Genomic DNA, 25,433 nt, shown 5'->3' with positions numbered 1-25,433 from the left:
CCTGCCGTGAGATGCTGTCGGTGGGTTGGGGATGAAAGGCCTCTGAGGAGCTGGATGCTGCATTGTCATCACCCCTTTCCTGCCTGACCTGGTGCCAATCTCGGCACAGAGACACCCCTGGCTTTGTTGCTTCCCTGACATAATGGCCCGGGAGCTCTGGATTACTCATGCTGAGGATATCCAGGGAATGACGTGTCACATGGGCAGTGCAGGGCCAATGTAAGAATCTGGAGAGCGAGGAATTGCAGGTTTGCTAGAGTCATGCCCTGGGTTTCCCTGGTGTGAATAATCCAGACCTCCCTGGGTTGGGACTTTCAATGGGCCTCACAGTTTCCACAACACAGGTGCGCTCTCTCTCTCTCTCTCTCTAATTATATGGGGAACAAGTAGAAGTGTTGATAGTCAAGCCTGCCCGACTATTCCCAGGTCTTTCCACGTTTGGGGCTGTAACAGGTGGTGGTTGAGAGGGCTTCCTGGCCTGCTCCCTTCTCCAGCCCTGCTGCCGGGGGGTGGCCCTGCACGGGGAGAGGCCTCTGAGAGTGTGGGTGAGCTCAGCCGGAGAGCCCGGCCGTCCATTCCCCGCCTCCGGGGGCCCCCTGAGCCAGCGCACGCCCCCCCAGTCATGATCCTTCAGAGCCCTCAGGGAAAATATTGTTGGGACTTTCCGCCAATCTGCGGCCTTGGGAAACTCTCAAACACTTGCAGGCTCTGGTGCCCCCAAATGACAGGGAGACCAGATGGCTGGTCACTTGGCAGTGTTCCCAGCCTCCATCCCCCAGCCAGGCCGACCCTGGGGAGGGGCATGGAACTTCACATTGCCTCGGGGAGACCAGGAAACTGGGTAGGGTCCCCGGCACCCGGAGGGGCATTGCCTTTCATGGCTCACCAGCAGGCACCGGTCCTGGCTTCCCCATCCACCAGTGTCTGGGGGCCTCTTCCTCCTCCTCCTCCTTTGGTGACCCCTGGCTAGGCTGAGCCAAGGGACCCGGAGCTCAGCATGACTTCACATTGCACTGGCTGGGACATGGATACCTTCCGCACTGAGAACTCAGCCAGCACTGGCCCTGCTCGGGAGCTTGCCCCCTGCCCAGATCTCCTGGGAGGCTGGGAGGGAGAAGAACAGCAAAGGCACGTGTTAAGTGTTTAATCTGTTGATTTCTAAGCCTATCTCACTATTCTGGGGGATCCGGCTCCAGGTGTTTGGAGGCTCAAAGTTGGCCGTGCTGCACAGGGGGCATTTTCTATTCTGTGCACCAAACTCAGCACTGGGACAAATGTCCAGAGCCTCCAAGTCGGACCCTCTGCAAAGCCTCTGCATTTCCCATCCCAGCCTCCCCATTAGAGGGGGTAAAACTCAGGTGGTCTGTGAGATCAGGGAGATCCCAGCCCCTTCCCCACAACACTGCTGGGGGTGGGGGGAAGCATAGAAATAGCACATTGATTTATCACTCCCAGCTGGCATCTCTCAGGAATCCTCCTTATCCTCCCGCTTCACTCCTCTCCCACTCAGTGCACAGCGCCTTAGAAACTCAAAGCTAGCTTCTGCCCCCTGGCTTGGAGTTGGCCACCCCCAGGCGAGGCCCTTTGCAGTGCACTGAGTGCTGATTGCATGGAGTGACTGGGCACTGTATTCTCCGTAAGGGGGTTTGCCCTTGTGCCCCCTTACAGTTGAGTCAGCCAGTGTGTAGCGACTGAGCTGTGGGCAGAGGGGTACTCTGCTAGCTAGATTCAGCAAAGCAACTCGCCCCAGGGAGAATCCTGCACCTGCTCACTGCTGGGAAAAGTGGCAGGGTTTTACTCCACTGAACTCAGCCCTGCCCCACGCTCTTGTGCCTCGGGGAAGCATGGAGCGGAAGACAATTCAATGCAGCTCAGACTTACTGAGTCCAGGCAGAATTTAGATGCTGTGGTTTTCAGCGCATACTAATTTCCCTCACCCTGTTGGAATTTCAGTGGGATTGTTCTGCCCAATAGCTCCAGTGGGCTTGGGTCGTAAGGACACCCTACTGCCTGTTAAGGAGATTGACAGATGAGGATGATATGACAGGAAGTCCCACCTACCTGTCACAGGAAGTCCCACCCTTCTCAATGTCACTGGAAGTCCCGCCTTACCCGACAATGACGATATCACAGATGTTATGCACTACTCTTCCCCTCCCAGCCCCCAACACAGCTACGGGCCTTACTGAGACTTTAATAAATAGACGTTCAACAGCTCTCGCTGAAAAATTGTACAGCAGGCAGCTTAGTTTTGTTGAATCATTTCACAGAACGAAGAAAACACAACACACGATTTCACAGGGCAGAGTTTTGGAGCGATTTAGATTTAGGGCACTGTTCTGTATGGCACCCTCTCTGTGTGGGTATTACAGGTGCTCATACACACATGCACACATTCAACCACACTGTCACACCCTTAATAGAAAGGCCAGGGCATCTCCCAGTTAATAGGCATGACTTCCTTCCCCAGAGGGAATCAGTCTCGGGGCCCTGGAATGTCAGTCTCTCTTAGACGGCGTGTTGGTGTGAAAGGCAAAGGACTTCTGCCTGTACTTTAACGTTTATGGCGATGATTCGAGCTTACCCCACCTTATAGTGCCGCCTCTGGGCAAATCAGGTGTAAAGTACGCCCGGGATAAGGCCAACACGGCCCAACCCTGTTGAAGGGAGGCAGCCTTTGGGCCAATGTCAGTTGGGAAGAGTCCTGCTTAACCCTGAAGTTTTCTTAAAATATTCATTGTTGCAACCCACGTGCAGGGTGGCTTTGTGGACGTCAGAGATATCGAAAAGAAAGGCGAGGCCAGTTCTGAGAAAGTTTCCACAGCCTGACCTGAGGGTTAAGCAGCCATGTGCTAACATCTGGCCACCTCAAAAGGAAAAGGGGCCTGCTGACCATGAACATAACTCATGGTAGATGTTTTTAAACTTCCCTTCATGCATCCATCACCATTCTTAATAAGAAACGTGGACAGGTGACAGCGGATGTCGCAGCTCTGCTTTGCAAACAAGAGAAGTGGAGAAGTCAGTGGCTGTTACAGGCTAGCTGGGTAAAAGATTACACAACTTGTTTCCTCCAGTAGTTTCTCTCTTAACAGAAAATTGACTTAAAGGTTTTCAAAATAAATTCCATCTGCAATAGAATTAATTGAAGTCTCTAGCAGGTCTGTAGTCCCAGACACATTGTCTTTCTCACCTAGTCCCTCACCCCAGTGAGGTGTTACTTCAGAATTCTTTAGTCCAAAGGGGGTAAATTACATCAAATAAACTTTTTCCAGAGTAGCCATCATTTCCTGTATTGCTAACAGAATACAAGGTGACATTCAATATTACAATATCCTGCAGGTTATCACATAATTAGTTTCTTATTCTTTAATTAATAATTAACTTCATGTGTAATTTCATTTTCCTTAATAACAAGAACATAATCAAAGATTACCAAATCGTATGTGTTAGTTTGATCTTAATCCCCATTGCCACCAGGTGAACCCGTGTAATGTTGTGGCCTACACCAACCCAGGGGAGTTCCGTGAGTTCGTTATCCAGGGGTCTTCTGCCATAAGTGTTGGTGGAAGGGGTCTTCCACCACATGGGAAGGTTTGTGTCATGAGAAGAAGAACAAGAGCAAAACGCAGAGATAAAAGCATGCAATCAAGATTCAGCCTGCATGTATCCTGCCTGTGCCCCCTCTCTCTGCCTGGAGGCCGAGGCAGCTCCTGAGTCTACTCCCTGTTAAGGGAGGGTCTCTAGGTCAGACCCTTAGGGAACCATGTAGGAATCACAGGGAGATGCAGGTTTGTACCTCAGCTGCTGCCCGGCACCAGGGGAGGCCAAAGGGAAAAGGCAGAAATGCTCCAAATATTGTTAGGAAAAACCAAAACCAAACTGCTTGTTCCCTGGGGCCGTTTGTGCATTAATGGTGCCATGGAAAGGGAAGGAGTCTGTGATGTCCTAGCCCCTCAGCACTGTCAGTGTTGTCATGGGGAAGGGGAGCAGAAAGGGGGGAGGGAGAAGAGGGAGTGCATGGGTGCATTGGGCCTGTGGGGGGATGGCGAGGGGCTGATCCTAGGGGTGCAGGAGGGTTTTGGAGATGGAATGAAAGCAGGTTGGGAGCAAATATCAGTGGGGGATGGGCTTTTCCTAGGCCTGTGGGAAGTTTAAGGGGGTCTGTTTGAGGTGATTGCCATTGGAGGTGGGGGGGAGGGGTGTTGCCTGCTCCTCAGCCCCCCGGCCTCCTACATGAGAAAACCAAAGGCAGTTTCAAAAGTTATGGACTCTTAGCCATAGAGAGCAGGTCCAGCTCCCACTAGAGTCAGTGGAAAGAGCCATCAACGTCACTGGGAGGTGGACCAGGTGCTTAAACAGTAAGACCCCAGTAGCTGCAATCGCATTTGCAGCTTCTAGTGGCACCCAACAGTCCAGACAGCCTCCCACCCCACCACGTGTCCGTTACCGGCAGTGTCTTGTCAGCCTGGGACAGGGACAAGCTACCAGGGAATTTGTATCCAAGAACTTTCCTTCTCCTAAGTCCTTCACAAACAGGGAAACCCAGGAACTCCAGGCCGGAGGGCCCATCAGCTTCCCATCCATTAGATCCACAGCTTGGAGCAGAGACTGAGGCGGACTCAGAGCAAACAGATCAAGCAAAGCTGGGGGGAGGCCCAGCTTCTTTTCTGAACCCCAGTGAGGATCTGGGCCTTGGTTATCAGAACAGAAAGGCTAGTGCAGCGGGTTCCCCACCTTCTCCACACTGCAACCCCTTCCCATCTAGCTGAGATCCTGCTCCCCACAGCAATACGGAAAGGGTAGGCTGGGGTAGTGCCCTGGCATTTGTTCTGGTGTGGTGCCCCCCAGGCTGAGAACCTCGGGCTACTGCATTTAACCCCCTGGCATGCCTTATCCTCTGCCAGGTACCAAGGGCAGGGGACAGCAGGTAAATCAGTAAAGGAACCCCTGAGCTCGGACACCAGCCTGACTCTGGTCTCCCTCACTCTGGCACTTAGGGGAAGGGAGCTGCCCAGTGCCTGGTGGGAGCAAGATCGGAGTCAGCCCTGTGGTCACTGCCATCCCAGTGCTGGCACCAATGGGCTACTACTAGGGCTGCAGCCAATCTGGCCAGGGGACCAAGCACACCAGTCCTGCCTGGGCCACTGCCCTGCCTCCTGGGAGCAGCAGCCAATCAGGGCTGCTGCAGGAAGCAGCCAGAGCTCTGCCTTGCCCCCCTTGCCTCTCAAGAGCCAAAGGGGTTTTTTAGGGGGGAGAGGGGAGCAGCCTGCACCATTCGCACAAGAGGGAAGGGGGAAGGATGGAGCAGAACAAGCCCAGAAGCCCAGAGTGGCCCTGTCCCCTCTTCCCCACGCCCGTCCTGTGAGCAAGGATCAGTCCACTACCTGATTCCCCCCTCCATTGCATCCCACAGCATCCTTGGTTCTCCATAGTGACACCATGGTGACAAGGCCCATCCTTGTTCAGAAATGGGAGGACATTTCCTACTCACATCAGTGACAGCACTGGGACATGTTAGAAACCACTGGATTTTATTGTGTCTGCAGAACGTGACAGTGGCTTTGGCCAGCTGCCCCATCACATGCTCGGGGGGGGAAAGGACACAAAAGGGGTGGAGGGAATGGAAGGGTTTTTTCACATAAATTAACAGGACTAGAAAAATAAATTAGCAAAGCGTTACACTGGTACATCAGTGCATATAAATAACATGGCGTGTTAAACTGAGATCGTGTCCAGCTGCTGCTGTCTCAGACCCGCAGGCCAAGTTTCTTTAAGGAGTTTTTCTGGTTTTCTTTGTACGTCTTGAACCATTCCGCACTGGGATCGACACAGACTTCCTTCCCCCTTCGCAACACCACACTGTGAAAGGAAAGAGAAAGGGCCATGAGGCAGGTTCCCTTAGGAATGGGGCAGAGACGCACACAGACTCTGATCACGGCTCACGTGGCTAGGGGCCAGGGCAGTGACTGGGAGAGCGCTGGGAACGAAGGCACTTGTCCCTGAAACGGTCTGGTTCCGGAGTGAAATTGGTTCTCTTGAACGCAGGAGGCTGACAGAGTTGCTGGTCCCAGGCACGGTGCTGTGAGGCTGCTGCTGTGGGCACCTCCCCCAGCTTTGACAACACACCTCAATCCGGACCTGCAACATCTTATGCTATTGCAATCTGTGCCCCCCTCCCCCACACACGCAGACCGGTCAATACACCATGATCTTGGCCTGCAGCACTCCCAATTACTCCAGCACAGCCCCCTCCAGCTTTGTCAATGCACTGCTGTCCTAGGCTGAGGTATCCCCTGCCAGTCCAATTCTGAGCTCCCACACGACTCAGTGCACTTCAGATCTAAGATCAGTGCCGCTGACCTTCAGCCAAGACACCCTGATCCTGATGGGCAGGCGTCCAGAGCTGGGGCAAACGCAGAGCTATTTGAGAGCGTCTCTCACTACAGCATCTGAACTGATTGTGCCAGGCAGAGACATTTGCTAACAGTGACACCTACCCTTCCTCTAACTTTTCAGTTAAGCTATTGCTCCTTTCCAATGTCCTTTTCTAGAGGAATCTCATCAGTTCACACTGACTATGAGACCCCGTTGCTATCTACTAATGTGCAACAAAATTGGCAGTTCACACACACAATATAAAGAGCAAGGATAGCTCATCTCATGGTGCGCTTTGCTCCTTTATGTTTACAGTGTCAGTCAGTTTTGATCCCCAGTAACTCTTCGGGCAGTAACAGATGATTTACCCGAGTGTATTTAGGGCTGGGCTGCATAGAAAGTTGCAGCAGTTTGCATGATTTAGGGAAACCAGTGCCAGTATCTGTGGATGCTCCCACTAAAGGGTCGTGTTGCAGGTTGATTAGGAACAGATTTTGATGGAAACAAAAATAAGCAAGGCCACTGGCATCTGTTTAACAAAACTGGTTTTTAAATCAGACCTTTAATGAAATGGGTGGAACTTTCCATGTAGACCAGCCTTAGTAATGAAATCCTAGCATAGAAACTACGATTAACCCCTTGCTGCAAGGGGGTATATCCGAGAGCTCGTTCTGCGTACGGCCCATCCGGTGGCGGATTAGCAAACCTGGAATTGAATGGGGCACAACATGAGCAGCTCTCGGAAAGGACTTTTCTGGGGCGTTTACTGAAATAGATGGAGTTACAGACACAAAAAGCAAAGAAAAGCACCAAGCCCGTGCATCTGCCACCCTGTGAAACTTACATCACGGCCTGGCGGGAGCATCTACGGTCTGTGGGTCTGTCACTCTGGATCAGTTTTGGAGCGATCGGTTTTCTGACAAAATTGTTTGCATAACAGCAGGTGTTGCGTTTCCTATCAACTGGAAAGAAGAAAGGAAGATGAGTGAGTTCTCATATGCCGGATAATAATGAAGAACTGGATAGACAGGATTAATCATGTGTAATAGTGACTGTGCTGGAAAGCGGCCAAACCTCTCTCTGGGGGTCAGGAGGGAATTATTTGATGCTCCCATTGACACCCCCCAGATCGGGTTCTTTGCTGTTTTGCATGGGAGGGTTTCTGCCTTTCACTGGCACCAAAATATTGCAATTATAATATTCCCAGCTCTGCCCTGAGTCACTCTCGATCTCATTGTTTAGCTGTTTGCCTCTCTGTGTCTCACTTTCCCCACTGGTAGCATGGGGACAAGGATGTTAAGATCCCTGCCCGGAGGCGTGGGCGATGGCTTGCAAGGGTTAATTAATTTATGTTGATTGTAGCAACCTGCATGGAACTTGGAGGGAGAAGCACCATTTGCAGAAGGCGGCAGGAAGCCAGTCTGCGTGCACATGGCTTGAATGCTCCTGGCAGTTGCAGGATCTCTCTGATTAGTTCTCTCAATACAGAACCAGCTTAGATTTCAGAAACAGGGAGTCCTCTCATGTTGCCCAGGATATTAGGAAACACTATTTCACTAGGAGGGTGGAGAAGCCCGGGAATGGGTTCCCTAGGGAGGTGGTGGAATCTCCATCTTGAGAGGTTTATAAGGCCCGGCTTGACAAAGCCCTGGCTGGGATGATTTAGTTGGGGTTGGTCCTGCTTTGAGCAGGGGGTTGGACTAGATGACGTCCTGAGGTCCCTTCCTGCCCTAGTCTTCTATGATTCTAGATTCAGATTCAGTTGTGCCTAAAGGCCCCGAAAGAGATGGGGGCCCCATTGTGCTGGGCGCTGCACAGAGCCACGAGCTCTGCTCTTGTCATCTAAACAGACAAGACAAAAGGAGGATCGCTAGCTCCATTTCCCAGACGGGGAACGAAGCCATGGCGAGACGAAGGCTGAGGCTTTCAGAACTGCCCTGGGGATTTCAGTGCCTATTTTCCATCCTTTTAATGGGAACGAGCTGTTCAGACTCCTAAGACACCCCAGCCTCAGTGACTCGGCTCTGTCACACAGAGTCCGTGGCAGAGGTGGGGCTAGACCCAGTTCTCCCAAGGCCCAGCCCAGTCCCTCACCTGTGAGACCACCCTTCCTCTGCACTATGGGTAGCTTTCCTTCCAGATCACCTTATCTAGGCTGGGGTCTCTAGGAGAAAGAACGGGGCTGACCCTCTACTTACAGCTGAATGAGTGGGCTTCCATCCAGAGAGCGGCAAAGAGCAGTGTTACGAGGGCTAAGGAGGTGACCTTCATTTCCAGGTGGGGTGTCTCAACTCCGGCTCCAGCAGCAGGCAGATCTGGCAGGTTGGGGTGGCCGACCTCTGTATTTTAAAGCCCTCAGCAGGGATTCCCATGATGGTGCTGGAATGTCCACGGAGGTGGGGAATAGCTTGAGATGAATACTTATTCTATTCGTTCATTATCATCTATTAATACCTGTCTCCCCTTTTCCATCCCACGCTCCTGTGGCCAGGGGAGACAGAACAGCAGTGTCACTGGAAAGTCTCTTGCTGATTTACAGATAAGGAGCCAGCCCTACGCATGCTCACGGGGGAGGATAGAGAGGGGCAGGCAGAGGGTTCTAGGTTTAAATTTAGTCATTTGCAAACCACACAGGATGAGGTGTTTGCTGCCCGTGTGTTTGCTGAAGGCCTGTGACACCGGCCAGCATGCCTTAGAAATGATGCATAATCCAGCCCATTTTGTTTAGATGGCAGGGGCGCGAAGATATATTGCAGGGCAGCTGTCTACGTACGGCCATAGAAACCTGAGCACCTCACGGTCACGAACCAATTTCATCTTCAGCCCCCTGGGAGGCAGGGAAGTCTCAGCCCCATAGTACACTGGGGCAGGGGTAGATTAAGTGACTTGCCAAGGATTACTGTGGCAGAGCCTGAAACTGAGCCCAGGTCTCCTCAGTCCACACCCTGTTGTAGCCCACCGAGAGAGGGGATTGAACCAGGAACCTGTTCCACTACACTCATAGGTCTCTGTGACGCGCTCTCCTGGCCTGAAACCCCACAGTGGTGGAAGGATCAGCTTCATTTCCCTGTTATGCAGCCAGGATGCCGGAGGAGGAGAAAGCCGCACCCCCTTGGGAGGGTTATACAGTCACAATATTTTTGGGGTGCAGGTTAAGTATGGATGTCCAGGAGCAAAATCCTGCTGTCGTTTCCTGGTGTAAATGCAGTGAAGTGCCATGGACTCCAATGGAGAGACTCCAGATTTACACCCATGTGTCAGCAAGCAGAATCCGGCCACTAAATACCTAGCTGCACTCACAGATCCGCTAGGTAGCCATCGAAATGGCCTCCAGTGAATGAGATTCCTGGGTACACCAGACAGACACGCATGACACGTGCACCACTTTAAGCATTTGGAAATCAGACAGGCCGTTAACCGGTTTGGCTGAATTTTCCCATGCCGGTTGTCTGCCTCAGGCTGAATTTGATTGGCAAGCCTCCATTGTTTTCAGTAACAAGGTTTGAGCAAACAGAGTGTCTTGCCCAGCTGATGAAATTCTAACAACTGCCAGTGATTTCTCAAGAGCATTGTAACTGAGCTAACCGGGGCAGATTTTCACAAAAGGCACCTCTCTCTGTCCCCAGGGCACCCCCCCAGCCGAACGCCATCCCCCGCTCTGAGCCCCATCGCTTCGCCAGGGACCAGTGACTGACAAACGGTTGTGTTTTCCTAACCTTCTTGTCAGAACTGGCTGGAATTGTTTTAAATGAAACTCTCCAGAAACAATCAGTCTGAGGCAGACCCTGGCCTGGGAAATTTAAGCAAATGAAAACATGGCCTTCGAATGAAAAGTGGCGGGCAACCTTAACGCTAGGCAGCATTTCCAGCTCTGCCTAGATCAGTCAGATCCAGGGTTCTGGCCCAGCCTGGGTTAGCTCTAGGGGCCACATTCCCCCAGCTCAGGGCTCTTTAGCCTGGCTGTGGGGACACCACATGTGTTTGCCTTTCCGTCGGAGGCAGGTCGGTCCCTGTCGGGGAATCTGGCTCCCAGGGAAACGCTGGGGCAGGGTGATACTGGTGCTGAGCCCTGCCCGGAGTCTGGTGGAGACTAGGAGGTGCCGAGGCACTGAGCACTGTCCCGGGATAACAGGCTTCTGCGCAGATAGAAAAGCTGAGCCCCTGCCTCACCCCTCCCTAGCCCTGGGCCCGGTGTGGCTGTCTCCCTTTCCAGCACCGCAGCAGGGCTCGGCTCAGATCTCCTGGCACCATGGACAGGGGTTCTCAGTGCAGTGATGCTGGGCTGGGAACGGGAGGGGGACGGGCTGCAGCCTCCTCCTTGGACATAATCCGCCTGCACCCAGAGGAGGGAACCCCACTAGCATCTGCCAGCAAGGACTGCCCTCTCCCAGGGCACGCGGGCATCCACAGGGCACATCCACCAAGCAGCAAGACCCACTGCAGTGAGTCTCAGAGCCCGGGTCAGCTGAGTCGGGCTCACGCTGCAGGGCTAAACATAGCAGTGCAGGGCGCAGGCCGGAGCCCAGGCTCTGAGACCCAGCAAGGGGGGAGCACGGTGAGTGTGTTTGTAGGGGAGTGTAGCGAGAGTACAGAGGGTGTGTATACAGTACCGTGTATGTGTGCCGAGCGAGCACAGAGTGTGTGTGTGTATAGCACACTGTGTGTAGGGGTGTGTGTACAGCACAGTGTGCGTGTGTGTGTGGAGTGGGTGTGCATGTGTACAGCACAGTGTGTATGTTTGTAGGTGGGTGTGTTCAGCACAGTGCGTGTGTTTGTGGGTGTAGACTCTGTGTGTGTGTGTGTGTAAAGTTCAGTGTGTGTGTTTGTGGGTGTGAGTACAGCACAGAGTGTGTGGTTGTAGGTGTGTGTGTTCAGCACAGTGTGTGTGTTTGTGGGTGTGGGTGCAGACTCTGTGTGTGTGTATGTGTAAAGTTCAGTGTGTGTGTTTGTGGGTGTGAGTTCAGCGCAGAATGTGTGGTTGTCGATGTGTGTGTACAGCACAGTGTGTGTGTTTGTGTGTTTTGGTGTAGACTGTGTGTGTGTGTGTGTGTGTAAAGTTCTGTGTGTGCGTTTGTGGGTGTGGGTGTGAGTACAGCATGGAGTGTGTGGTTGTAGGTGTGTGTGTTCAGCACAGTGTGTGTGTTTGTGGGTGTGGGTGTAGAGTGTGTGTGTGTGTGTGTGTGTAAAGTTCAGTGTGTGTGTTTGTGGGTGTGGTGTGAGTACAGCATGGAGTGTGTGGTTGTAGGTGTGTGTGTACAGCACAGTGTGTGTGTTTGTGGATGTGTGTAGAGTGTGTGCATTCAGCACGGTGTGTATATTTATAGGTGTGGGTGTTCAACACAGTGTGTGTGTACAGCACAGAGTGTGTGGTTGTAGATGTGTGTGTACAGCACAGTGGGTGTGTTTGTGGGTGTGTGTATGTGGTGTTTAGATGCTGCTTGTAATTATTAGAGCTGGGAGCTCTGGCTGTTGGGAGTCTGAAAGGACAGGAAACAGGAAAGGGGGGGGAAGTTGAGGAGGGGAGTGAGAGCTACGGAGGGTGCAGCAGCAGCTTGGTAAAGAAGTTTCCACTTTAAGAATAAAGGCCTGTTGAAGTTTGTTAGTACCTTGCCGGGTTGTTACAACAGTGTAGCGTGTGTGTTCAGCACAGTGTGTGCGTGTGTGTTTGTGGGTGCGTATCCCACACTCGCACACAGAGCAGTACCTTACACACTGTGCAGGCCCACTGGTTTCAGTGGATACGCCTGGCGGAAGGGACAGCTCAGGGAGGGTGGAAGACCCTCTGCTCTCAGAGCGAGACGAAGCCTGGGGTGAAGAGGCCAGTGGAGGAGAACATTGGCTGTTATGATCATTTGTAGCCCAGTGACACCTAGAGACCCCCCCGGAGCAGCACCCCTGTCATAAATATAAAGGGAAGGGTAAACCCCTTTGAAATCCCTCCTGGCCAGGGGAAAGCTCCTCTCACCTGTAAAGGGTTAAGAAGCTAAAGGTAACCTCGCTGGCACCTGACCAAAATGACCAATGAGGAGACAAGATACTTTCAAAAGCTGGGAGGAGGGAGAGAAACAAAGGGTCTGTGTGTCTGTCTATATGCTGCTTTGCCGGGGATAGACCAGGAATGGAGTCTTAGAACTTTAGTAAGTAATCTAGCTAGGTATGTGTTAGATTATGATTTCTTTAAACGGTTGAGAAAAGAATTGTGCTGAATAGAATAACTATTTCTGTCTGTGTATCTTTTTTGTAACTTAAGGTTTTGCCTAGAGGGGTTCTCTATGTTTTTGAATCTAATTACCCTGTAAGATATCTACCATCCTGATTTTACAGGGGGGATTTCTTTATTTCTATTTACTTCTATTTTTATTAAAAGTCTTCTTGTAAGAAAACTGAATGCTTTTTCATTGTTCTCAGATCCAAGGGTTTGGGTCTGTGGTCACCTATGCAAATTGGTGAGGCTTTTTATCCAACATTTCCCAGGAAAGGGGGGGTGCAAGTGTTGGGAGGATTGTTCATTGTTCTTAAGATCCAAGGGTCTGGGTCTGTAGTCACCTAGGCAAATTGGTGAGGCTTTTTACCAAACCTTGTCCAGGAAGTGGGGTGCAAGGTTTTGGGAAGTATTTTGGGGGGAAAGACGCGTCCAAACAGCTCTTCCCCAGTAACCAGTATTAGTTTGGTGGTGGTAGCGGCCAATCCAAGGACAACGGGTGGAATATTTTGTACCTTGGGGAAGTTTTGACCTAAGCTGGTAAAGATAAGCTTAGGAGGTTTTTCATGCAGGTCCCCACATCTGTACCCTAGAGTTCAGAGTGGGGGAGGAACCTTGACAACCCCATTGCACACCGAGACCCTGGATAGGTGTTTAGCTCTCGATAGTATGCGATCACTGTCCCAGCCCTGGTCAAGCGCCCCCTTCTGGACACTCACCAGGCTGCTGTGTTTGCGTCCCAACACTGGACGCGGGTGCTTCGGGCATGTTGAGTTTGAGCACAGGCCAGAACCCGCCTCTGGCTTTGGGTCTCGAGACACGTTCCCAGGGTGCCGATCCTCCATCTAGCACCCTCTTCTGAGCGCTGGGGCTTTGCAGCCCAGCTGCTCAGGCCCTGAGACTCGTGCCAGCCCCCGCAGCAGCCTCGACAAACCCCTCCCAGAGCTCCATCCTGCAGGCACTCTGGGGTACAGTTAACCCCTGCAGGGACACCCCACAGTTGAAGCAGGCAGAGACCTTGCATGGGGTTTCTAACACAATCACACTTTACTTTAGACAGCCCAAGACATGTACAGATCTAGGCAAAATACAAAACACCAGTGTTTGGATCCCCACCTCCCATTCCTCATCACTCAGAGCATTCTTCTGGATTTGAATCCGTGTCCTCTTGGGGGTCCCGGTCCATCCTGGGACTCCACTTCTCCAGGTCAGGCTTCTCTCCCGAACCTCACTGGCCTCTCCAGTCAGCTTCCTCTAGCCTCCTCTCAAAGTCAAACAGTTCCCTCTCCCTCCAAAAGCCTGTCGCTTTGTTCCTCTCCCAGTCCCATCGTGGGCCCCTCTGAGATTTTACATACTAGTTCCCCCTTCTGGGGACCAACCCCCATCCCTGCAGACAAACTTGGGCCAGCTGGTTCCCCTAGGCTTCAGCCGTGCCTCCAGACTTCCATTTAACAGGGAGCTATCAGTGCAAATGACTCTCCATTGTCCCTGGTCTGGGAGGGAGGTGACAGATGCCTGGCTCCATAGCCACTGGCCCATTCAGTGCCACAGCGATTTCACAAAACCTACCGGACTCATCAGATCCCCCAAAGTAGCACAAACACTTAATTGACTTCATAGTTTATATATTTGTATATTTCGATACATAGAAGAGGAAGCCAACAACAGTATTCCCAGGCCTTTCCGGAATCAAATGCCCATGTACGCACCCCTATGCTCACACGCAGGTATCCATTAAACTCGAAGTATTGTGTTTGACATTTCTTAGCCCAGAAGGATAATCCAAAGTCAGGGGACGTGGGAGCTGCACAGGAAGCGTTGTTTAGCTAACAGCGTCTGGCCGGGTGTCTCCCTCACTGGCTTGGTGGGGACGTGTTTGTCTGAGTCTGCACAGGATGGGGAAACACAGCTGCTCCCCGTTCCTTCTACTCGGCTGGATGCCATCACCTGCTGTCTACATCACTGCTCAGGGCTGGGCAGGGTCACCACTGTACTGGGCTGGGGCAGGGTCACCTATGGCGCTTTGCAGACTAGGTGGGACACAGCTCTGGAGAAGAGCCTCAAAGGGGGCGGCTCGTCCCCAGGGGGAAGGACAAGCATGCCAGGACATGGCTCTGGAGAAGAGCCTCAAAGGGGGCGGCTCGTCCCCGGGGGGAAGGACAAGCATGCCAGGACATGGCTCTGGAGAAGAGCCTCAAAGGGGGCAGCTCGTCCCCGGGGGAAAGGACAAGCATGCCGGGACATGGCTCTGTGGGGAGCTCAGGGGAGTTTCTGTTCTCCTGGCTCTGCAGCAGGAGAGGAACTGCCTGTGCCCCTTGTGCCAGCCATAACAGACAAAGGTCTTTGGGGTCCTGAACTCCTGCCTGCGGGGATGGGCCCTTCCTGTGCTGGTGGCTACTGAGGAAACTGGGAGGTTGTCCCAGCTCCCTGGAAGGAACTCTCCTACTGGGCCATGGGGTGGTGGACAGCCTGGTCTAACCAGGCTACACAGGGATCAATCTGGGCCTGCAGGGTAGGGCTGGGAATTTCAAAGATGTTGAGGGATCTGGGCACCCCGTTTTCCATGAGAACAGAACATCTGCTCTCCTAGACAGCTTTGCAAAGTCCCCCCAAGGAGGTGACCCCGCTGTGGTACAGACACACACCCCGTGGGGACCTCGTGGGAGAAGGTGCACTTGCGGGGCTGCTAAACCCACTGGATCCCAGCAAAGCTGCCAGCAACATCAGACACCTCTTCCCATGTCTGGAGCCTCCCCTGAGATGGGCTGTGTCAAAGAGCCAGGAGCGGCTTCCCTGGAGTGTCAGATCCTGCTCCAGGGAAGGACAAAAGAAGCAGGTTTCTGTTAAAGGCTCAAAAGTCAAGCTAGCAAGAGAAGTTTGCAGCTATGTGTGTGGGTTATAGAGCTGGGGGCTGGTCTCCAGGATTCTCCCCTCACAGCTTGTCTAGTTGGGGACAGACAGGGAATGCGGCTGGAAGAACCCCTGGTATTTCTGCACCCACCGCTTGTCAGGGTTGGCACAGATCTCTTTGCCTATTCGAGTCTTGAATCTGCAGGAGGAAGAGAAAGAGCTGGGTTAGCAAGGGGCTGTGTCGAGACTGGTCACTGTTAGAATGACGGTGGCACCAATTTTCAGAAGGGCTCCGCAGGTGAGATTTTCAAAGGTGCCTCGGGGCTAAATCAATGGGAGTTGGGGTCCCGCTCCATATGGCTTTGAAACGCTCACCCAGCCCCCACAGCTGGGGGCCAGATTGGCCAAAGAGCTCGGCGCGTTGGGTGCACATTGCCTGCTGAGCTCACCCGAAAACCCATCCCCAGCTGTGGTGACCTGGCCCCAAGCCTGGGTTTTATACCTGAGCCTGACAGCAATGGGGTGGCTCCTGATTTACACCTCGGGGCATGAGAGCAGGGTCAGGCCCTGGCATAGATGCAGGAATGTCCGGAGTGGGAATCCATTTCCCCATGGCTGTTTGCGGCCGTCTCTGGACTCAGCCGTGTTGAAGGTGTCTCTGGGAGCAGAGTGCCCGGTGCCAAGGGCCTCTAACTGCTCTTAGAGCCACAGCCTGGCTACTGCGGGGTCCTCATGGGATGCCTCACAGAAAGCCAGGACCTGGATTCTAAGCACCCCAAATGTCTCCCTCTGCCCCAGAGAAGGCAGTAGGGCTGGGTGTCCATTCAGGGGCTGAGACCTGGCGCTGCCATGGGGCTGGGCTAAATCCGAGTGCAGGGCAGAGGTGGCCGGGGGCATCCCAGGGAGCAGCAGGAAAGGCCGGGAACGTTCGGCCACAGGGAGTGCCAGCATTTGCAAAAAACCCTCGTCTGTGCAGCTTTATCATCTGGCTCCGGGGCTAGCTCAAGGTATCGACCCCTCCCCTGGAGCGCCCCACCTTAATCCCCTCCTCTCTCCCCCCACCCCTCACTGTCACCCTCTCCTCCTCCTTCTGGCCAGCTGGCCTCTCTCAGTCCCCTCCCGCACGTCTCTCATCCCCAGGAGCCATGTGCGTGGGGATACTCACACCACGGCTGGGTAGGAGCACTCGGGGCTGGTGAGGTACCAGCCAAGGATGTTGCCTTTCTTGATCCTGCTTGTCTGGAACGTGAAGCAGCACTTGTCCGGCACGCCAGGGGCCTCTAAGGGGGCAGAAAGCAGCCCAGATGAGGGTGAAGTTGGTTAGATGGGACCCCATATCCCCTCTCTGGGCCTCCCCAGCCCTGGAGCAGGGGGTGGGGGATGGGCGAGAATCCCCAAGAGTTCCCTCACTGAGGGTCCCTCCTGGGGGCAGCTCCCTGAGGACGGAGGGCCGTGCTGCCACTGGCTGGAGCAACCCCTCTGTAGTTCCTGTCCCGTGCCCTGTGGGCTGGGACCGAAGATCCGAGTCACCATAAATCCGGACTAGCCCCAGCAAAGCCAGCGGAGCGGGCTGGGGTCAGCGGGATCCGAATGAGACCCCAGAATAACTTGCACCACTGCTCACGTCGTCCCTGGATTTGGCCTAGAGCATCCGCGCGAGCTGTTCCTGCCTGGCTGGCTAGTTGTGGCCCTAGGTCACGGGAGCTTGGGTCCGATTCTCCCCTCACTCAGCTCACCCGCAGATACCCCTGCTGAGTTAGCACGTTCCCAGCCATGTAAATCAGCGCCTGCCCTATTGACCCCAGCGGCCAGAAGAAGTTTGCCCTAGTGAGCACTGCGGCGGGCTCTGCTCTGCCTCAGCCGCACGCCTGCCAGCTCGGCTCTCCTGGCGGGGTCCTCGCTCTGGGGCAGCTGTCAGCAGCTCCTGCATTTGCAGAGTCCAGGCAGAGTCTGCAGCTCAGGGCAGTTCGTCCCCATCAAATGAGCCTGTTTGAACTGGAGTCCCCAAGAGGGACCCAGCTCCCCACTGTGTCACAGAGTCACTCTACATGTGCAGGGTACAGAGCGTGGGACCATCTGGCGAGGGGCAGTCTGGGACCCCTGTGTCCTGCCCCCATATCCCAGCCATGCCCTGACACCTCTCCCCATCTTGACCCTGCACTGAGATCCCGTGGTGCTCCCTGACCCAACTCCCGTCTCTCCATGCAGGGGTCACCGGTACTCACTCTGAGCCAGGCTCTGGCAGCAGAAGGAAGCCAGCAGGAGAAGCGCGCAGACAAGCCCGGCTGCCTTTGCCATGGTGAGATGGAGGACGGTCCTGCTGGGGCTGGTGAGCAGGATTCAGCTCCAGAGGACCCCTCTGGCTGGATCTGCCTCCCTGGGCAGCTTTTATCGGGGTGGTCTGCTGTGGGCGGATAGGAAGGGATTTGGCTTCAGCTGCATGCGTGGATGGGGAGGAACCAGCCAATATCCATTTCTCAGTCCACAGAGAAATGCGGATTTTCTTTCTTTCCCAAATAATCCCAGTGAGGAAGTGATATGTTCCCTCTGCTTTTAGTGCTGGAGACCCTCCAAACTGTCCCACAGCCAGGAGCTCGCCTTGTTATTGTCAGCTTAAACTGTAACCGCAAACCTTATCCTCTGCCTGAGCTTCGCTGTTCCTAGGGTTTCTCCCTGCAGGCCCCCTCTGCCCCTTCCCCTAGCCTCATGCTATTTTGTGCTCTGGACTTTGAGCTAAGAGGATCCAACTGGTCTGATGGTCAGTGTGAGTCAGGAGAATGGCTCTGCATCTCTATGCAGCGTCCTTGTAGCTTAGGCCCTCTCCAGATCCCCTGGGCGGAAGGGACCTCACAGGATGTCTGCAAAAGGAAGGCACATAGCTTAGGACAGGTGCCTGTGCTCCCCAACTCATTAACCCTTGAGTCACCGCAGCAAAGCACACCGAGAGAAACACAATGATCCCACCTCTATGACTTCTGACGCCTTGTCACATCTAGCTGTAAATGTCACAACCCCCTGAGCCACGTGGGCAGTGTGGAGAACCATGGACCTGTCCATGTAGCAGCGCTTGTTACCACGTGGATGATTGTGACCTCGATCCAGCGGGAGTGTGAGCAAGGGCTAGGCCTGGGCTCAAGGACGGCCAAGAGTGAGGAGAAGCCCCGACCCTGGCAGTAAAGAGTCTCAGGACCCCACGCCCTTGACTTGCACCAGCTGGGCCGGATTCTTGCTGTTCACCTGCAGGAACATCTCAGGTGAAGGCAGATCAGCCTCAGACAGATCCACTCTGGCCCACCTGATGCGCCTCGGGTGACACCTGGAGGTTTCCAGCCGCCTCTCAGCAGCACTGGGCCCGGGCTGCTCGTGCCCTCTGAGCCCGCCATGCTGTGTTGTGGTGGCTGCTTGGGCCAGGCGTGGGTTAACCAGGGCACGACTGGGGCACTTGCACAGGGCCCTCATCTCGGGGGGCCCCCAACCACCAGGAAAACAGACAACTGCACGGTGCTGCACCACTCCTTGCTCCAGTTTGGCCGGCCACCCCGGGGCGTGACAAGGGGCAGGTCAGGGGTGGCTACGCCAAACCTGAGCGGCGTGGGGCCACGGGAGTGCGCAGGCGGTGGAGCTGGGTGGCTGGGGTCAGGAGGAGTCGCTTTAGCCCAGGATGGGGCCAAAGCAATAAGCCAGGGGGGAAGGGCCAGGAAAGTCCCAGAGTGGCACATGAGGGGCCTGGGGATGAGCTGGTGGTGGGCTCTGGGGTGAGTGGGGAGCACTTGGGGGCAGTGGGGTGAGGGGTTATGGCCAGTGGGGTTGAGGCGTTGAGGGTGGCCTCGAGTGGGCTCTATGTCAGGGCGGCTGGGGTACATGGGGGCTGGTCAGGACAAGTGGGGTTGGTGGAGGGTTGGTGGGGTATGTGTGGGGTGGGAGGGGCCTTTGGGGGTCTGGGTCTGGGGTGGGGAGAAAGGGGCATTCTGGGGTCACGTGGGAAGGGGTACGTGTAACCTGGGAGGGGCATTCAGGGGTCTGGGTGGGGCATATAGGGGGCAGGGGTGCTTTGCTCTTTACTTTACAGAAGGTGTGTGTGTGTGTGGGGGGGCATTTCCACAGTGCAGAGGGCCCCTGGTTTCAGCATTGTTCCGACAGAAGCCCGGAAGGTCAGGAAAGAGAGCGAACGGAATGGGGAGGACGTGCCCTGTGGGGCAAGAGAAGACGGGACTGGAAAGCTCACACTCCGGGAGTTGATGGCTCAGCCATGGGTCTGGTTCCCATTTCTTGTTTGCTCAGTGTCTGGCTAAGAAAGGCCGCGGCGGTGATGGTGAATTCTGGGGCCTGGCCATGGTGGCAGCAGCCATGATGGTGATATTGATTGGCACTAGCTGGCTCCCATAAAACACCCTCCTTTCTCTGCCTAGCCAGGGCCAGGGCCAGCTCCCCCTGGATTCTAAAAATGAAAACTGGCTACTCCAGGCTTGTATTAAACTCCCGAGGTTGCAGCTTTTCTCTGACCTTGGCTTGGTAAACGCTGCCACCACCCAAGTGAAAAACTGCCTCTTGCAAATCCTGGAAAACTCACTTGGAAAGTTTTCCCTGAGGCCCCTTGGCTTTTCCACCCCTCCCTCAGAGAAGCTAAGAAAGAAAACAAACAAAAAGGAAACACAGCTGTTGCCACCAGCTAATTGAAAAACATACGCACAGACCTTCTGAGACACAAAACCAATCAGATTCTTAAAAAAGAATTTTTTATTAAAAAAAAAGAAGGAAACTCATCTGGAAAATCCGGCTATTGCTAGATTTTATAGAGCAACTGGAAAGGGGTTAAACCAGGAATGGCTCCCTGGGGTCCAGCTTAACGGTACAAAAGGAAACAAAAATACCTGAGCTTAGCACAGAGGAGATCCGCAAACCAAAATAAAGAATTAAACCTGATTGTGTCTATCTAAACAGTCTCTGTCCCAGTGAATCCTTCGAGGTATGGAAGATGATTTTTCATGCCTGGTCCAAACTTTACACAGCATTCCTGCTGCCCCTGTCTCTTCAGCCAAGAAAGAACAACAGAGAGACAAAGGGAAAGCTTTTTTTCCCCATTTTAAAAAGTTCTAGCATCTTTTGGTCAGGTGCCCACTCCCTTTCCTTTACTTGGGGGACTTTTTTTAACCCTTTCCAGGTAAAGCAAGCAGAGAACAGCCACCAAGAGGGACTCTATAGCTAACTGGCTGGCTGGGTGTCCATAAAAGGGAGCTACCTCCCCCTTCATTTATCACAGAACAGAACTCCATTCCCTTACCAGCTGTAGTGACAAACTCATTCCGTCAGAATGAACCATCTGGATCAAATCTGTGCCTGGTCCATTTATGGACATTTTCTTCCGTCAGAAAACCATTCTTAGAACATTTCTGTGACCTCAGCAGGACCCTTGAAAATGCCTGATCAGCTCTTTCAATATAAACATGGTGAATTGCATAATTTCTTTGTCTCAGTTTTGTGGGGGGTTTTGCTAATGATTTTGCAGTTCATGCTTGTGGGGTCTGGATAGGGTGGGGTGGGGGGGTTCTGTATGTCGGGGTCGGGGGAGAGACCCTCTTTGGTTCCATAGTCAACCCAGCGAGGCTCAAACTGACATGATGGGTGCCATATTAGCAAAACTGCAAGGACCAAGCCCTTATTCAAGGTTTAATGCAAGGGACATGCAAAGCTCCTGCCAAGCTAAGAGCATATTCTAGGCACGAGTCTAGCACTCGGGCATCACCTATGAGTGCTGTTGTGATAACTGGGCCTAGAAATTTACCCTAATTGTGAGCTCAACTGCAAAAAGGGAGTAAAAGTTCAGAAAATGGCACAATAACCTGTAATAACAAACGCTGATGGGAAAAGGTAGAACAGGGAGACAGACAGATTGAATTAGTCCAGATAAAAGGCCTCCTGATGGAGCTCAGTGACTGTGTTAAGATGATGCCTGATATACAAGAGAAGTGTGGGAAAAGGAATCAATGAACCAAAATTGGTGTGTCAGACATTAGGCCTAACTGGTGAACAAAATAATGAGGGATGGGCTATTCCACCCATCACTTGCTTTTGGGGTCCTTAATAAAAGAGAATTAAAGAGGAAAATTAGCTAAGGGGTGTTGACTAACATATGCTGGCTAGCATATAAATCTATATCATATTAATAATATCTATTATCCACACCATATATTATATTCATATGCCTTAAGCACCAATAACTTTAAACATAAATATTATAACAGTGATATAGCGTAAACTGGCCTAGCCCATAATCCTATTCACTTATGCCAAGTATCCCAGAACACCCTGCATTTGCTGAAGCAAGCATTTGGCACAAGCAGATAGGAAATTGTCAAAATCAGGATACATTCATTTTATGTCTTAGTACAAGCTTGGGAAGAGCCCTCAAGGATGAACAAAGATAATGCAGGAATGGAACCAGTTTGGGACCTGGGACAAACTGATAGGTTGGATTTGAATGATGTGTAAAGTCATGTGTAATGTGCGAGATCATATAAATAATCCCAGCTGAAATGTGTAACTTGGGGAGCACAACTTCTGCGTAAAGTTACTGTAACATCACTGCATGGGCAGCTCTTCGGAGATTGGCATCATATAGAACCTTCTTCCTGTACCATACTCATAGACCTGATTGACTCTGGCTATATTCCATAATGAACCAAAGTGTGTTCAAACAACAGACTCTGTAATATATCAACAGGGAAAAGGAACACAACAATTGCTGATGGAAAGAAGGGGAAGGAGCATGATTCACCATCAGGACTGCCACCCCCACCATCTCCTGGGACCCCGGGTTTTACGGTAACTCTATTGGGCCTTGGTTGCCCTGACACTGACAGATGTCTTGAACAGACTGCGCCAGAAAGAGAGATGCAGAGGACATCCCCACCTCCACCAGCTTCGGCTGTATCCTGAACACCCACTGGGACATGAGGCTTTGTTACGTACCACCCTTTCAGGGGTCCTTTTTCTTCCCCATCTTTTCTTTTCTTCTCTATCCCTCCCCGTTTTTTCCTCCTGTCTAATATGAGTCTGGCTTAGCCGGCCAAGACAGTATATTCTGAACACTGCTGTAAGCCTCTGAGCAGCGAGGCAGATAAAAGCAATGTCCTAAGCAGCCCGATGCTCGTACGGGTTTGCCAGGTCTTGGACTGGCTGATAAGATCAATCACCATGCCTGTGCTTTTCCCGCAGTGAGATTTCAGCTAAACCAGACACAGAGGCCGCAGTTTCTATCATTGCTGTTCTTTCCTCTTCCTCTTTTGCGTGTTTCTCGTTTTCTCTCTTAGGAAATGGGGCAACAGCTGCAGCCCAGCTCAACCAACTTCTCATGTCCCCCAACAGAACAGTTATGACCATCTTTGATCTAGCTAAGGGACTGTCAGATAAGGGAGGTTTTCCTTCTAATCACTCTCACCAGTGAAAGGGAAAGGGACCGGGGATGTTGTTAAAACAAAAACCTTATTCAATACTTTACATTTCAAATGCTTTAATTGTTTTTCCTTCTTTTCTGTATCTTAACAAAGGGTTAAAACGATTTTTAATGGCATGTTTGCCATGGTATTAAGCAGGCTGATGTCTCTGTAGACCATGCCCTGACCTTTGTTTAGCACTGTTTCATGCTGGATAGTGATTGGGTCATGTTAACACCTTTGATGTATCAAACCAGCTTTGCCACGATGTGGCATGCCCTCAAACTTGTGTTTGATACATCATCCTCCCTGGCCTGTGAGGCCGTGGAGGAGCAGCGGAAAGTCCAGGGGGTTTCAGATCGGGGACATGACTGAAGCTTGGAAGAAGCCAGTTGTCAGTGTAGCTGCATCGGCAGGGCCTGGCTCCAGCTGCTTGGATCATTTCCTTCCCTGTGTCCTCCTCATTAACCCTTTCCCCCTCTGTCTAGTACTGGTTTGCTGCCTCCCCATCCATGTCTCTGTCTCCATCCCGGCTCTGCTCCCTCTCTCTGAGTCTCGTTTTCGGGGCCTGAGCCCCCTCTCGCCTGTGCCCTTGTCAATCAATCTCTCCCCCACAAAGGAGACTCAAGTCCATGTGCTTTAACCCTGGGAGCTGGCTGAGTGAGTGCTGAGAGCTCCGTGTCCCACCAGGCACATTCAGTCAGTGCCCACGACAGAGCCCTATGCCCTACCCACTGGGAGCTAGCAAGCCCCCATAGCCAGGGTTGTGCCCAGGGGAGAGAAAGGCAGGGGGCCCCCGAACAGACCCCAAGCCAGGGCCTGGCAGCAGGATGAAGCCGTCAGAAGGGCACAGACACAGCCAGCCCCTGGCCCTAAGGAGATGCGGAGAGCCCTGAGGGAGCTGGCCAGTGGGTTGGGCCCCCAAAGGCCCTCCTGGTGGGCTGCATGATGATACTGGTTTGCATACGGAAAGGGTGGCATGCAGGGGGAATGAGCTGGCTCTGGTTCGGGAAGGATGGGAATGTTCCCATTCTCTTTCATCTCAAAATAGGGTTCACCTCCCCACTGTTTACCTCTTCCTGTTAGTTTCCTTTTGAAATCGCCACAAACTCATACACTCATAGATTTCAAGGCCAGAAGGGACCATCATGATCATTTAGTCTGACCGTCTGCACATCACAAGCCACAGAACCTCACCCACGCACTCCCTAACCTCTGGCTGAGTTACTGAAGTCCTCAAATTGTGATTTAAAGACTACAAGATACAGGGAATCCACCATTTTCACTAGTTTAAACCAGCAAGTGACCCATGTCCTGTGCTGCAGAGGAAGGAAAAAAACTGCCAAGGTCTCTGTCAATCTGACCTGGGGAAAATTCCTTCCCAACCCCAAATATGGTGATCAGTTAGACCCCGATCATGTGGGCGAGTCCCACCAGCCAGACACCTGGGAAATAATTCTCTGTAGTAACTCAGAGCCCTCCCCACCTAGTGTCCCATCTCTGCCTGTTGGAAGAATTTGCTACTAGCAGTCGCAGATGGGCCAGATGCCATTGCAGGCAATCTCAACATAGCATCCCTTCCATAAACTTATCATGCTCAGCCATTAGCACTAGTAGACTTCGACTGTAAGACACACACCACTCAATAGTCCAGAGAATGTCTCCTGTCTCCTGTCTCAAGACTCGCTATCGTTGTGAGGCCTGCCTCTAACGACAAGAATATAATTGCTGACATATATATACAACTCCTCACACATTTTCCATACATACATTTCACAATGATTATGGTCATGTGACAGGCTTTCCTTACATGGCATTTCAGCTGACTGGTGAACCCAGCAGATCCCTGTGTCTCTCTACACCCCTGAGCCCTCTGCCACTTGGCCTTCAGAGGACCTTGGGACACAGGTCCCCTGTGTGTCCAAACTGTGCACTGAATGAGGCAGGGTCCTGTGGAACAAACCATCTGTGATCACGTGCAGAGCTCCACTGTCTGACTCAGCAGCAGCACTTTCAATCCAGCCGGGCCCGGGGCCCTGGGGAGCAGGCCGATGAGTAAACGGGAGGAACTGGGCTCCCCACCCGCTCATCACTCTCCACTGAATTTTGAAATTGGAAATTGATCAGTGTTCAAAAGTTATCGCAGTGCAGACGGCCAGGCAAGGTAAGAAATACTCAGTGTTGGGTCTCGCTTTGCTACGCCAACAGAGAAGACATTTACCAGGCAACGTGGAAGGACCCCAGGGAAGCCCCGTAGACAAGAGAAGATCTTAGTGTGAAGAACAAGGGTGAGTGTGCATTAGTGTGTGTGTAGGGGGCAGGGTGTGAACAGAGGAACAAGCTCAGGGAAATCCCGAAGTCCAGGGGCTACGCAATTTGTCCATTGCTGGGAGTGGGGCGGGGCCCCTATGAGCTCCATGGATCCTGGGGGGATGTTCCTGGGGCTGCGAATGGCGGTTCATGGATTTTTGCTAGTTGCCCTGGGAGGCCAGAGAAACAATCGCATGAGAGATCATAAAGGAGAGAGCTAAATGCTGAAGCTGCCCTGGCTAGGGGGAGGTGGGAGCTTG

At 52.8% G+C, this 25,433-nt stretch overlaps 2 protein-coding genes across 2 annotated transcripts; both read right to left on the bottom strand.

The window, feature by feature from the left end:
- Positions 1-5,750: 5,750 nt before the first annotated feature.
- LOC144276558 (C-C motif chemokine 5-like) lies at positions 5,751-8,649 on the bottom strand. Its single transcript, XM_077836734.1, has 3 exons — positions 8,577-8,649; positions 7,223-7,340; positions 5,751-5,862 (listed from the first exon to the last, which is right to left on the bottom strand). The coding sequence occupies exons 1-3, from the start codon at positions 8,647-8,649 to the stop codon at positions 5,751-5,753; spliced, it is 303 nt and encodes a 100-aa protein (XP_077692860.1).
- Positions 8,650-15,523: 6,874 nt separating this feature from the next.
- On the bottom strand, positions 15,524-17,728 carry LOC144276361 (C-C motif chemokine 13-like). Its single transcript, XM_077836357.1, has 3 exons — positions 17,656-17,728; positions 16,596-16,710; positions 15,524-15,629 (listed from the first exon to the last, which is right to left on the bottom strand). Exons 1-3 carry the CDS (start codon positions 17,726-17,728, stop codon positions 15,524-15,526), a joined length of 294 nt encoding a protein of 97 aa, XP_077692483.1.
- Positions 17,729-25,433: the final 7,705 nt, after the last annotated feature.

The sequence above is a fragment of the Eretmochelys imbricata genome, chromosome 17 (genome assembly GCF_965152235.1).
Source record: "Eretmochelys imbricata isolate rEreImb1 chromosome 17, rEreImb1.hap1, whole genome shotgun sequence".
NCBI lineage: Eukaryota > Metazoa > Chordata > Testudines > Cheloniidae > Eretmochelys > Eretmochelys imbricata.
Note: the sequence above shows the minus strand (reverse complement) of the source record. Positions and strands in the feature narration are given on the sequence as shown.

Coding starts and splice junctions, on each gene's coding strand:
- LOC144276558 (XM_077836734.1), bottom strand. CDS start 8,649: ATGAAGGTCACCTCCTTAGCCCTCGTAACACTGCTCTTTGCCGCTCTC. Junction 7,341..8,576: donor GGAAGCCCACTCATTCAGCT/GTAAGTAGAGGG, acceptor TCTTCTTTCCAG/TTGATAGGAAACGCAACACC. Junction 5,863..7,222: donor TGCTCCCGCCAGGCCGTGAT/GTAAGTTTCACA, acceptor TTCCTTTCACAG/TGTGGTGTTGCGAAGGGGGA.
- LOC144276361 (XM_077836357.1), bottom strand. CDS start 17,728: ATGGCAAAGGCAGCCGGGCTTGTCTGCGCGCTTCTCCTGCTGGCTTCC. Junction 16,711..17,655: donor CTGCCAGAGCCTGGCTCAGA/GTGAGTACCGGT, acceptor CTGCCCCCTTAG/AGGCCCCTGGCGTGCCGGAC. Junction 15,630..16,595: donor TGCTCCTACCCAGCCGTGGT/GTGAGTATCCCC, acceptor TTCCTCCTGCAG/ATTCAAGACTCGAATAGGCA.